Source organism: Tenrec ecaudatus, chromosome 11 (assembly GCF_050624435.1).
Source record: "Tenrec ecaudatus isolate mTenEca1 chromosome 11, mTenEca1.hap1, whole genome shotgun sequence".
NCBI classification, from domain to species: domain Eukaryota; kingdom Metazoa; phylum Chordata; class Mammalia; order Afrosoricida; family Tenrecidae; genus Tenrec; species Tenrec ecaudatus.
In genome coordinates this window covers 13,466,350-13,480,726 of record NC_134540.1, presented here as the reverse complement: position 1 = coordinate 13,480,726, position 14,377 = coordinate 13,466,350, and the positions used below count along the sequence as shown (strand labels likewise).

Genomic DNA, 14,377 nt, shown 5'->3' with positions numbered 1-14,377 from the left:
CTGTATTTCTGAGACCATTTTGGCGACAAGTAAAGATGTCTGTAAAGCAGCCTGCTTGCGAATGTATCATGTAAACGTTTCTAGTTCCCACAAAATATCCAAAACTCAGATGCCCAAACTATCATATTTCCCATGAATAATTGCTAATTCCAGGACGCTGATCCTTCTAGAACGCCAGAATGGCCTGAACTTAAAGGCAAAGTATTTAAGCTAAAAGTTTCACGTGGAGTCATTTCTAAGTTAGAAAAACAAAACAAAGTCAAACTCAACTGCCATTCAGTTAATTCTGACTCATAGCAACTCTATAGAGCAGGGTAGAACTGCCCCTGTGGGTTTTTGAGACTGTAACTCTTTACAGGAGTAGAAAGCCTCATCTTCTCCCACAGAGTATTTCTAGGTAAGCTCCCTGCTAACTAGCTAAATGATCTTGGGCAGGTCACTTAAGCTTTCTGTGTCCCACTTAGAAAAATGCCTGCCATAATGGGAATGAGAAAAAGATCTATAAACTGACCCCAAACACTCTATGTATACATAGTTAGCTACACTAAATGCATCTGCTGGGTTTCAACCCTTTCTGGTCTATGAAAAATAACAGTTTTATTTGGTTCATTGTGAGACATATTGTTAAGTTCAGTGAGTAAGATATAAAAATGTCCAGAAAAATAAATTTAAAAAATTTTTAAGAAAAATGCTTCTCTCAAAGGGAGAACCGATCACAATGGTCTACATATAACCCTCTCCCAGGGGGACAGGCAACAGAAAAGTAGGTGACGGGAGACATCACTCAGTGTAAGACATGAAAAAATATTAATGATTTATAAATTATCAAGAGTTTATGAAGGGGGGAAATGGGGGAAGGGGGGAGGGAGAAAAATGAGGAGCTGATACCAAAGGCTCAAAGAAGGAAAATGTTTTGAAAATGATGGCAACAAATGTACAAATGTGTTTTTCACAATGGATAGATGGGTGGATTGTGATGAGTTGTCTGAGCGCCCAATAAAGTGATTTTAAAAAAGAAAGAGCAGAAAAATACTTCCCTCAAGATCTCAGGCCAGCATAACAGTAACTGTCTGGTAGAGTTACTGTGAAGCTTAAATGAGGTGATGCCTTTAAAGTGCTGGCACAGAGCAATTCATTAATTTTTGTCACTTTTAAAAGAACAGTACAGAAGAATTTTTTCCCTGGTTCTTGGGAGAAAGTTTTTCCTCGTAAAGCCTAAGGAATTACATTATTGTATATAGCCATGTATAAGCCAAGTTTTCGGCCCATTTTTTAAGGCAGTTTTTGTGGTAAAATAAGGTGCCTCGACTGATATTCGGGTTGGCTTACACTCGGGTATATACGGTACCTTTGCTCTAAAAGGAACACAAACGCGTAGTACAAGGAAGTGGCAGTTGCTTTGTAAATTCATTGCGTACTATGGCACTTGAGAGAGAACACCGGAATGTAATGTGGGAAGGAGAAGACAAGGCATGTTTGAAGGAAGTGATACACAAGAAAGGAAGTAGAGAAAGGGGATGGAGAAAGAAAATGAAAGGGATGTCAATAATGGTTGTACAACATGAAGAGTATAATCAATGGCACTGAATGATACAGGTAGAGGTGGTTGAATTGGCGAATGTTCTGTTGTGCATATTTTTGCCAGCATTGAAAAAATAATAACTGCACAAATAATGAGTCCAAGGAAGAAGAACCTGTTCTAGAATGGATCCTGGTGGTAACTGTATAACTCTTCTTGAGATGATTGCATGATTGAATTGCATGACGCGTGGATGAAGTGCCAACAGAACTGTTGAAAGAAAAAAATGAGGGGACTTCTTTAAAAGGAAAAAAATCAGACAGAAGAAAGTATTAGAAAACAGTGCAAGATAGAATTGAAGAAAGAATGGATGTAGGGTCAGGCCAGCAGGGTGAGGCCCCCAGGGAGTCAGCCATGGGTTTGACACAAGAAGAAAAACAGGAGAGAGAAGGGTCCTCACAGATGTCAGGCCAGTGCTGGCGTGGAGGGCACAAGGCCTGGCACTGGTTGAAAAAAGGAGATACCTAAAGGGGCTGTTGAGGCAGAGGTGGGGGCTGAGCTGAGATGCTGCCACCTGCTTGGGGATGTGGCTAGCAGGCGCTCTGAGAGCCAGCACCAGCCAAGTGTCCCAAATCCTCCAGGGCCAAAGGGATGAATGACTCATGCCTTTTTTAAACCTAGAATTAGACAGTGGGTGAAGGCTGGACTTGGAAAAGAACTTGGAAGGTCAGCACCAGAGCAAAGGCCCGCGAACTACTGAGGAGCTGCGTGGTGCAGCAGGAGGTGGGTCGAAGTGTGAGGGAGTACAAAGATGACTCGCCATCACCTAAGGAAACGAATGGGAGGAGCTTCGTCAACGGAAACAGACCTGACGGCCCATGGTCAGGACCCAGAACATCAAAGACTCCCTATTTTTTAATATCTACGAATGTTTGTCTTGAAGAGGCCTTGAGGATGATGGCAAAGGCAGCCCTGGGGATGGCAAAAAGCAATCTCCGCACGGGGCCCTTTCCGGTGTACAGAGGGGAGGAGAGGGTGCAGGAAAGCCTAAACCTCAGGTCACCCACAGCATAAGATAGGGTATCTTGACCTACTTGACAAATCATGTGGTACCTCAGACTGCTTTGGACTGATGGGGAGAATATCCAGAAAAATCTTTGAATGTATTTATTGAATTACTTAGTTTTGGTGACAGGAAAGTAAAGGAAGAAGAAATAACAGAGGGAAAAAGTCATGGGCAAACAATAACCTCATTTTTAAATGTATTTTTTAAAAAAACTGGTGTCTAGATCTTTCATACAAAACTCTACATAAGCATTTATTTCCTGTCCCCACTGCCTACTTCCACTGTCTACTTTCCCTGTCACCACCATGGTGTTCTCCCCAGTGGCATCCAGTCTGAGACACACTGCACGAGCCCAAATACGGCCAACAGCACCAGCAGGTGGGTCTGAGTCTGTTTCTGACATCTGACAGGCCCAGGCCTGCTGGTCCCTCGGCTGGAGCCTCTGAGGCAGGGCTCCTGAAGGAAGGGAGAATACGTACCATGACAGTCCTCCAGGGAGCAAAGGGAGGTCTCTGAGGACATTCCAGGGCAGCCAGGTCTGGAGGGGAAGGACGTAAGACACGTGCGGCGACGCTCTCTGACACCGTCCCCACAGGAGGTGCTGCACTGGCTCCACGGCTGCCACAGCCCCCAGGTTTCTGCAAGGACATAATCATACTTTTACCGGGAACTCACTGGAGAATCAGTATTTTTAACTGCACCCAAATGTGGAAGCAGGGCGCAAACCTGAAGAGTCAGGCAAAACGGTGGAAAGCTGGACAAGAATGCTACTCCCCAGCATGTAGTGGAGAGGAATTACTAAGAGGCAGATGAAGGGTGAGCATGAGGGTGGGAAAGGAGGAAGGTAAAAGGAAACAGAGGAAAGACCTAGGAAAAAAAGCTATGGCTAGAGATGCAAACATAGATGTGCACTTATGTAAATATATTAATTCATAAAAAGAGGTATTGGCATAGGCACATATTTATATGGCAATACACTGAGGAAGTGGATAGACTTTGGGCCTCTGTTCAAGCCCTCCCTCAAAGCAAGAACACTTTGTTGTATCAACCCAGCATTCTGTGAACAATGACTGAAGACAAAATGGGTGCACAAGCAAAAGTGGTGACGAAAGTTGGTGGTACCGGGCTATCAAAAGATATAGCGTCTGGGGTCTTAAAGTTAAACAAGTGGCCATCTAGCAAAGAAGCAACAAGCCCACATGGAAGAAGCACACCAGCCTATGCGATCATAAAGTGTCAACAGGATCAGGTAACAGGCATCAGAAGATTCCAAATAAACAAAAAAGCATATTGTTGAGAATAAGGGTGGGTCAGCAGAGACCCAAAGCCCATCTGTAGACAATGGGACATCCCCTCACAGAAGGGTCGCAAGGAAGGGATGGGTCAACCACAGCACAGTATGGCACCAATGAAACACAGAATATTCCTCTAGTTCCCTGAGGCATCCTCACCCCCCACTATGTACACAGGTCCAGATAAGAGCTCATGACACATGGCATCCAGGTCAGATAAACCCCTCAGGAATAGAAATGGGAGTAGAGATACCAGGAGGGTAGAGGGAATGTGGGGAGAGGAGGTGGGGAAGAAACTGTGGGGGAAGGGAGACAGCAGTCAGTGTAAAATATGAAAGTAATAATAATTTATTATTTACCACAGGGTCACGAGGGTGGGAGGGGGAGAGAAGGAAAAAAGAGCTGATAGCAAGGGCTCAAATAGAAAGTAAATATTTAGAAAATGTTGGGAATGTATCTACAAATATGCTTGATACAATTGATGTATGGATTGTTATAAGAGTTGTAAGAGCCTCTGATAAAATGGTCTTTTAAAAAGGAGAATGCTGCTCCAACCTTTCCACAAGAAAAGGTTGAGTGCTGTGTAAAATCTTATTCTTTCTAGAGCCCCTCAGAATGCTGAGGGCCTACCACCTAACAAGGAAAGGCAGTTTCTCGAAGGAAAGACAGGGCTCAGGCACTTACTGCCAAATTCCGAACAATTCGATTCCGGCTCATAGCATTTATAACTCAGTGGTATAACAAGATGTCTAGCTTGCAACCAAAAATTATCAGGCCTTCAAAAGAAAAGAAAAAAAATTATTTTCAAGATACAAAGTAATCAAGAGATATGATCCGGATAGCAGAACTATCCTATGTAGAATTTTAAATAGCTGTGATGAAAATGTATTCCTGGAAAAGCACATCATGCGTGGTAAAGTAGGCGGTCAGTTAAAAAGAGAAAGATCGCCTGAGACGGATGGACACAGTGGCCGCAACAATGGGCTCAAGCGTAACAGCTGTGAGGCTGGCATTGGTGGCAGAGCTTTGTTCTGTTGTACAAAAGGCCACACTATGAGTCAGAAACAGCTCAAGGGCACCCAACAACAACAGCAACCACTGTGTTAAAGACTTGAATGGAAAAGAAGACCAACAGGCATGAACACATGCAAAATCCAAGAGAGATTCAGAGCCTAAAGAAAATCTAGTAGAAATGTTAGAAAAGGGCCAGGTGACAAAGATGAAGCATACCTTCCATTGAGTCAATAAACAATTCAACTGAGAAAAACAAAAACCAGTAAGTTTGAATCCAAGTCAACAGAAGTCACCCAAACTGAAAACCAACAAGAAAAAACATGAGTGTATAAAGTAGAACAGACACCAAATATATATACATATGTATATACATATATATACATATGTATAAAAGCTGTATATAATATATATATATAAGAGCTGTAGTATAATATCAGTCTATCATTCTTGTAACTGAAATGTGAGAAAATAGGACAAAAAATATTTGAAGAGTGGCCAAACATTTTCCAAAATTAATGAAAAACACCACAATACTCAGGAAACACTAAGCAGAAAAATGCGGACAAACAATAACCAGGAACTGAGGTAAACCACATTCAAACTGCTAAAATCCCACAACTAACAGAAAATCTTGCAGGTGGAGTGGAGAAGTGGGGATAAAAACACATCACATACAGATGAAGACTAGAATTTCAGCAGACTTCTTGTCAGCAAGTATGCAATCCAGAAGACAATTGAGTGATATTGCCAAAGTCGGAGGGGGGGAGGTGGGGAGAGCACACAACAAAAAATTGTCAATCCCAAATTCTGCCATCAATGAAAATATCTTTCAAAAATGAAGAGGAATCCAAGGATGACAAATAACAAAATCCAAATATGACGACGGGAAGAGGATCCGAGCTTAAAAGGTGAACACCCAATTTCTAGAAGGCTGTGAAGAAGATCGGGAGCCCAAACTCCTCCTGCAGAGCACCTGTTCAGACGAGCTCTCTGACCACAACCAAGGGACACGAGCAGCTTTCATGTCGGACGGAGGTGATTGTAAACTTGATTATGGTGGATGGACTGATGGTAATGTGATACCTGGTCCGCTGATTGCCCTTTAACCCGTCCTGAATTTGCTCTAGGTTTAAGTATTTCTCCCTTGTTCCAAGACAGAAATCTTCTCTCTGGCTTCTCATATTTCTCCCCACCCCCCTTTTTCCTGTTTTGTTTTCATTATTTGTTTCTGCTCTGTTTCCCAGTTTATAAAGCACAGGAAGAGTGGATGCGAAGAGCTACTCTTTGATGTAATATCTTATCGGGGATTGGGGAAGTGGGTGGGGGGTGGTTTGAAGGGAACTGAGAAGCAAATAAAGAAGATGGGGAGGGGGCACGTGCATTAGAACTGATTGTGTTGATGTACACACACTCTTTTGTAAAGCAACTTAACTATGGAAGGATATGACATATATATATATATATATATTTATCCATAAAACTATTAGAAAAAAGAAGAAGGAAAATACTTCAGAAAAACAAAAACTGAAGGGGCCTTTACTGCAAGAAAATTTACAAAAACTTCAGGGAGAAGGAATATGAAACAAGATAAAAACTTGGACTACACAAAGAAATGAAGAGTGCTGGAAATGGCAGATAGCAAGGGAAATATCAAATTCACGTTTAAAAATAATATGTTCTTGTGGACATTTATTCTTATTCAGTTTCTTCTCAAGGTGAAGATAACTCTTTATAAATGTCCGAGAGAAATACAGTAGCTTTCTGTTCACCCTTTGCAAGTACAAAGGATGGACCATTTCACTACTGACACTTCCCCATATATATGATATATGTATATATATACATAAATATATACATAGATATTCTTAATAAATGAGAGTAACTAAAGTTAGTTGTACATCGTGAACTCTAGGACAACCACTAAAAAATTGATGGTGTAAATAATAAACCAATAGTGCAGTTAAGCTAATGCTTAATTCATTTGAAAGAGGCAGGAAAAAGAAAAAGGAAACTAAGAGCAAGTGGAAAAAATATGGAACTAGCCCGATAATTGATTTCAATGCAGTCAGATAAGAAGTACATTAAATATGCATAATCTAACACACTAAGGTCAAACTATATGCAGCTTAAAATAAATCCACTTCAATATAAAAATATAAGTTAAAGGAAAAGAAAGGAAGGATATATACCTTGCAACATTCATCACAAGCAAGCTAGAGTAGCTACATTAAGATCAGACAAAACAGACTGGAGAAGGAATCTTATGAAGGGTAAAGAGGGACATCGGACAAGGGGTCAATTCAAGGAGACCTGACACCCTTAAATGGAGATGCATCTGACACTAGAACAATATCCAATATGGATCGACTAATGCAAACTTCTCTTCCAAGTAGCTATAGAACCACCACCACGTGGAATAAATTAATAGTCTTCTATCAAGACTTATTTAGGTCTCTTCTCTCTAAGCACTCATCAACCCCAAGACCCATCAGGTCAGACTAATCCCAGGCAGCAAAACATTCTCTGCATAAAAGTTATCTCCTCATCTTCTATGGGCAAAAACTCACAGTGTAGTCAAAGGAAGACAAACCTAAGGGGAATGCGTAAGGCAGAAACATTCTCGAGCGAGCCAAGTGGTGCAATCTCTGGGGTGACTCATGGAATATGAGTTCTTGTCAGCAATTAAAAATCTCTGGGGATTTTCTCAAGCGTGGAAGCATTACAAACGAGTATCCTGGAACAACATCAAATGAGGTGTGGTAATTATGTTCCATCCAGAAGTCCAACTGAACACAATATTGGTTCTGTGTCTCCCGGATCACACACTGCAGCTTTGCCCATCCGAGAACAAAGAATCAGCTTTGTCCTCAAGACTCCTCGTCTCTGCAGACACTAAGCCCCCAGTGTGTACAAAGCTCTGGGAATCTCATCTTAAAGTCGAGTTAGAGTGCTATGACTTCTTTTCGAAAAATCAACTGAGAATCCTACTCCTGTGAAATGGACAAGGAAAACGAAGTCAGCATCCAGTTTATCCTTCCTCTGCGCTCCTATTGTAGACCACAAAGAAGCAGAATGACCAAAGAGTAAGAAGCCTTTTGTCATTTCTTCTTAACTCGTACATTACATGGTATAAATAAAAATTATAACAAATATAACTTTTGTCATAAATGAGGAAAAAATCCGTTCATGGGGCCAGAAATTTTTAAAAAAACGTTTTGAAAAACGCATGAATCTAAATGTCAAAAATCTCATTTTTAAATGTTAAGCGTCTGTTTCCTCTTGCAAGCAAACTCGTGGATTGACGGATAATCAACAATTAACAAAATAAAATCATCCCTTGAGCTAAAATGTTATGCCTCTTCATTTAGAAATCGATCAATTCCACGTTACAGGGAGCCACTTACATAAAGCAACGGGCCAATTTACTCAGGCAAGTCAGGAAACAACAACGCTTAAGTGTCGACGTGCTCCCGGGAGAGCTCTGCTAAGAACTTGGAAGAACATACTTGGCAACACTGGCAACTCCTAAGATAACCGCAACGCAGAGCAAGATCATCAATGAAGAGCAAGATCATCGATAAGCCCGATGCTCTTACTTCATGAAGAAAGGGGCTGTGTGTTTCCTTGGCCCTGTTGGGGCGATCCAAGGACATAAGGAACGTGTTTGGTTGGGCTCAATGCCAACACAAAATCCAAACTCACTGCCATTGAGTCGATTCTGGCTCAGAGCAGCCTTGAGCACTGAGCAGAACTGCCCCCTGTAGGTTTCCGAGACTGTCAATCATTGCGAGCATAGAAAGCCTCACCTGGCATAGATTCAAAAGACCAGCCTGACACTTAGCAGCCCACCGTGGCACCCGCTACAACCCCAGGGAATGGGCATTAGTCTGAGTGAGCAAACTTCGCCTGGGACTTGAAAAGGGCCATTTGTTTCTAAGACCCTGGGCTACAAAATACTTAACTCTGCCAGACAATTTGCTCAAAAGACAAGGTAATTAAACACAACTGGCTCATGAGCAAATTCTCAAGACATGAGCAGATGTGTATGTGGAGCAGTTGGAGCAAAGGCAGTCGGAATAAAACGTTCAGATTGCACACACACACACACACACACACACACACACACACACAGAAGTAGGTGCTCTTAAACTGACACCGTGCAGCAGTCTGAAGTTCATCAAGCCTGCAATCAAAAGGCACTGATGACTGGCTAGCAAAGGTGAACATCAAGAAGGACCAGCAGTTGGGAAATACGGCATTGGGGATGGAATCATCCAGAGATCAGATGAAAGACAATCTTAAAGACCAATGACCTACTCGTTGAATATATCTTTTTTCAGAACATAAATAGAGACGATATGCATGGACCTCCAACTACGTCTGTGGAACGAGAAGCATCAGTGGGAACAAGGCCCAGGGTCAAGCGTGGCACAGATCACCAATTACTCATGTGCAAGCGCAAGTTGAAGCTAAAGAAAATTAAAACAACTCCCACGTCTGCAAGAGCCAAGAGACAGCCTTGAACATATCCCCCTTGAAGGTGGCGATCGTCTAAAGAATAGATTTAACACACAGAACACTAATAACTGAAGACCAGACACGCTGTGGAAGGATATCAAGGTTATCTATGGGACATGAAGAAAGCTATAGGTCATTAAGAAGAAATGAATGGCAAGGACCCAAGTGGATGTCGGGGGAGAATCTGAAGCTTGAATGTAGAGTAGCTAAAGTCAATGGAAGAAATGATGACATAAACATGCCAAACAGGTGATTTTTCAAAGGGTGCCTCAGAAAACAAAGTAAAGAATTCTAAAGAAGTCTGAAAACACCTGGAGTTAGAAACCCAAAGGGGAGGTAGACGTTTGGCAGTTCTCACGCTGAAAGAACAGAAAATTCAAGTGTCAAGTTATAGAGCTGCAGGCTTTTATGGGAAAGTATTAAATGATGCAGAAAGCATCAAACGAAGATAGAAGGAAACCCCAAAGATGCTGTACCAAAAAGAATTGGCAGATATGCAACGATTTCAGGAGGTAGCATCTCATCAAGGACGGATGGTACTGAAGGAAGAAGTCCAAGCTGGACTGAAAACAAGGCTCCAGGGATTGACAGAATGCCACTAGAGATGTTTCAACAAGCAGCTGCAGTGACTGAGGTGCTTCCCCGTCCTTGCCAGGAAACTTGGAAGATAGCTACCTGACTGACTGGAAGACATCCCCATCTATGCCCATTCCAAATAAAGGTAATCCAACAGAATGCAGAAATTACCAACAATATCATGAATCCACGAAGGAGTAAAATGTCGCTTCTTTTAGATCACTTTTAAACAATTGTAGTCGTGGGTTACCAGGGAACTTCTAGACACTCAGTTCAGCATCAGAAGGGGAGGAATGAGGAAGATCTCTGCTGACTCACATGGATCTTGGCATGTGAAAAGAGAGTACCAGAAAGATGCTCACCTATGGTTTATTGGCTACATGGAGGCATCCGACTGTGCGGATCAGGACAAGTTAAGGAGAGTACGGTAAAGAATGAGAATTCTACAACACTTCATTTGGCTTGTGTGAAACCTGTGAACAGACCAAGAGGGAGTCGGTCAAACATGACAAGGGGACATCACGTGACTTAACATCAGGTAAGGTGTGTAAGGTTGTAACCTTTCAACCTACTTATTCAACCTGTATGCCGAGTCCATAATCCCCCAAACGGGACTACCCAAAGAATGAAACATCACAATTGGAAGAAGCTCTGATTCATTAAGAGCCTCTGATAGGCAGATGACACAAGCTTACTTGCTGAGAGTGAAGAGAACTTGAAGCAGTTACTGAAAAAGACCAATGGGCGCCACAAGAGTCGGTCCCAAAGTATCGCTCCTGGGAATTGCAGTTCCTACATGCATGGATTTATTCCACACAAAATGTGCTTCAATATATCTCTGTGATCAGGGGATGGCTGCAGACAAGTTCTCTCAGTCATATACCTGTCTTGGCCTTCCTGGGGTGCCTTCAGGAAAAAGGGGATACCTTCTGGGCCGTGAGCAATAAAGCTTTCGAGATCGGGGCTCCAATCAAATTATTAACAAAGCTCAAGTGAGCATCTACCCAAATTGCTGAAGCTTTACCAGTTTCCAGGAACGTGGTCCCACATCAAACCAATTTCAGATGACTCCAGCTGTGAAGGAAGGCTAGGGAGACCTCAAGGAGGATGACTCAAGAGAACGAACGCTGTCAACCTCAGCCAACTAGCTGAGATCCAGCACTGGTGGAGGAAGACCGTGGAAGTACCACTGACGTCCTAGCTCCTGAAGGTGGGATCCCACGTGGTCCAGCAGTTTCCATTTTAAGGGAATAACAGCCTCGGCAAGCTTTGGGCTCAGTGGGTGCCAACAGAGGTTCCACAAAGATCAACTGGCTCAAACAGCTGTGCTTTCCATCTGCCTTTTAAGCAAGGTGGAAGTTAATGAAGATGATGTTAAGGAATGACGCAAAGCTCAGCATGAATCCTGGATGGACCAGGCTGGACCAGAGAGCAAGGTCCGGCCTGGAATCAGTTCAATTCAAGGCAGAGAGGTCCGCTCAGAAGGGTCTGACAAGTATCCTTTGGAAATGACCGAGGAATACTCTGGACCGATCTTCTTGCAGGATGCAGGAAGATCACGCAATCTTTTTATGAACGTTTGGGAAAATTGAAAGTAGCATAGGTGAAAAACAAGCCATGAAGGTTGTGAGGAGGAATTTTGCCCCCACAATGAATCTGCTCATTTTGCAAGGGTAGCCAGGGCTGTCCGAGGTGAGAATTTTATATATTCCTCATCTTGCTGTTTCAGAATATGTTTCATCCCCAAAATTCACAAAAATATGCCAAAGGAACACAGTGTGAGTTACTCAAACTGCTGTGTAAATCAAAAAGCACAGATATTTTTTCAGGCAACAGTGAGATAAATGGAAACGCCGCCTTCCAAAGTAGATAGACTTAGACGGCGATTATGACAAGAAAGAACAGCTTCATCACAGGGGCCTGGCTGTACCTTAGGGTTGGTTCTCTGTCCCTGGTGTTTGGTCACCATTGTAATGAATTTAGTGAGCCAGGTCAATGCAATTACGATTTTTACAAGATTGAGTGGGAGGGAGGGAAATCCCTTCATACTTGAACATTTTCTAACTGCTTATTTGTTATATTCTGTGGTATAGCGTAAGAACAGAGAAGCCACCACCTCAGCTGGCAGTTAGGAAGTTTGTTTTTTAACTCGACATCATAATTCCTTTAAAAACATGTTTCCACCATTCCCAGGTAGGCCAAGATCTCCTACAGAAAAGCCTTGGGTTCGCCCTCCAGAGGGTCTGCTGGTGGTAACAGAAGGGAAGGCAGCTGGGCAGCTGGCCACAGCGAGGCGCATGTGGCTGGGTGGTACAGAGAAGCCAGTTCGTTCACATGCACACGCCCACTCCACGACTGCTTGTCCTAAGCAGAAGGCGCCTTCCAGGATCTCCTGTTGAAGGTTTATTATGTATGTCTGGTTCTCAATTCCAACAGTTTAATGAAGATCTAAATAAAATGCTGGATTCTTAAAAAAAAAAAAGAAAGAAAAAACTGCTTCACATTTTGATAATTTTTAAATGTAGGTTTCTATAATTTTGTAACAATACTTTTTTTTAAGCTTACTTTCCTAGCCCTCAGTGTGGATTACTCCTGAACATAACGAAACCCAACCCCTCTCATCTGGCCCAGCAGACCACTTCGTGATAAACGGAGAGAAAATTGAAGCTGCCAAGGATTGTGTCCTTAATCCACTATCAATGCCCATGGGAGCAGCCGTCAGGAAATCAGACAATGTGCAGCATTGGACAAATCTGCTGCCCAAGACCACTTTCAAGTGTTAAAGAGAAAAAGATGCCACTTTGTGGACTAAGCTGTACCTGGCCCGAGCCATGGTATTTCCATGGTCTCATCTGCATGCTCCAGCTAAGCCATGCACAAGGAAGAACTGACACCTGTCCATTGTGGTGTTGACCAATACTGAATGTACCTCGTCTGCCAGATGGACACACACATCGGTCAGGGAAGAAGGAGAGCCAACAAATTCCTTAGAAGCCAGGAATGCAAGGCTTCATCTTACAGTCTTTGGGCATGATATCAGGAAGGATCCGTGTCTGGAGACGGGCACCATGAAAAAGAGGAGGCGCCTCCAACCAGAAGGCTGACAAAGTGGCGGCAGCAACAGGCTCAAAGAGAGCAGCGATCAGGAGGCTGGCTGGGGCACCACAGTGTCCATTCTGCTGTACACAGGGCCACTGCTAGTCAGACCCGACTCACTGGGCCTAACAGTGATACTTTAAAAGATCATGCGTTCATCTGGGCTAACCAGTTAGGGGTCTTCCTAGAGAGGTGGGATGGATGGAACACTGTGAGAAGGGAGGAAAGAGACGCTGTGAAAAAAAAAAAAATCGCCTTTAGACACTGAGTGGAAAATCTATGGAAAGTCCTGCAGCTTAGAGAACCAGTATGGAGACCTCTGTCCCTAATATCTCTAATCAAGTAGCCCGAATCCCCTCACCCCCATTAAATTAAATTGGTGCTTATTTTGTTTTTTTTCTCTTCTGTGATAATTTATAAATTATCAAGGGAGTGGGAGGGAGGGGAAAATGACGAGCTGATACCAAGGGCTCAAGTAGAAAGAAAATGTTTTGAGAATGATGATGGCAACAAATGTACAAATGTGCTTGACACAATGGATGGATGGACGGATTGTGATAAGAGCTGTACGAGCCCCAATAAAATGATTTAAAACAGAAATCTGTTGCAAGTAAAGAAAGAGACTTACACTGAGAGAGATCTGTCAGTGGAATCGAAGAAAGATATCCTCACACAGAAGAGTGGAAACTTCCAGACCTTGTGATTTGCTGGTGGCTTCTTATAATGATTTAGTATTGATCGAAGGTGAAAGGGGTCTGAACAAGGTGGTGGGTTCACACGCTGAAGAGCAGGGTTAGGAGGAGGCGAGGTGAGAAGCCCTGGTGACGTAGCGGTTATGGACTAGGCTGCTAACTGCAAGGTCGGCAGTTTAAAACTGCTCCTCAGGGGAAAGCCTTTCTACTCTCAAAAAGGGCCTTTCTACTCTTGTACAGAGTTACAGTCTTGGGAACCCACAGAGGCAATCCAACCCTGTGGTGTAAGGCCATTGGGAGTCAGCATCACTCGGAAAGAGTGAGCTTTGAGGGATGAGGAGTCTAGTCCTGCGTATGTTATGTTTGAGGGCTGGGAGATGGCTTAGAGGCGGCCGCGATCAACAACCCTTGCTTGCAGGGGAAGGACTGGTGAGAGAGGCTGACCTGGAACCGCCAGCATCCAGATCGCACCAGAAGCCCGGGGTGTAAATGACATCCCCCAGCAAGCGTGTGAAGAACAGACAGCGACCAGCACTGCAGGGCAGAGACCAAGAGGGAGAGCTGCCAGGTCAAAGGGCCGTGAGGGGACATCCCGAGGCCGACA

At 43.3% G+C, this 14,377-nt stretch overlaps 1 protein-coding gene and 1 non-coding gene across 2 annotated transcripts in view; one reads left to right on the top strand and one right to left on the bottom strand.

Moving 5' to 3' along the window:
- THSD1 (thrombospondin type 1 domain containing 1) overlaps positions 1-14,377 on the bottom strand; it is a 36,926-nt gene that overhangs the window by 9,217 nt on the left and 13,332 nt on the right. The window contains exon 4 of the mRNA XM_075562886.1: positions 3,065-3,223. Coding sequence (XP_075419001.1) covers positions 3,065-3,223 — 159 coding nt within the window. The remainder of the gene's footprint in view (positions 1-3,064; positions 3,224-14,377) is intronic.
- Positions 6,574-6,703, top strand: LOC142462042 (small Cajal body-specific RNA 24). The gene has a single exon (XR_012787188.1).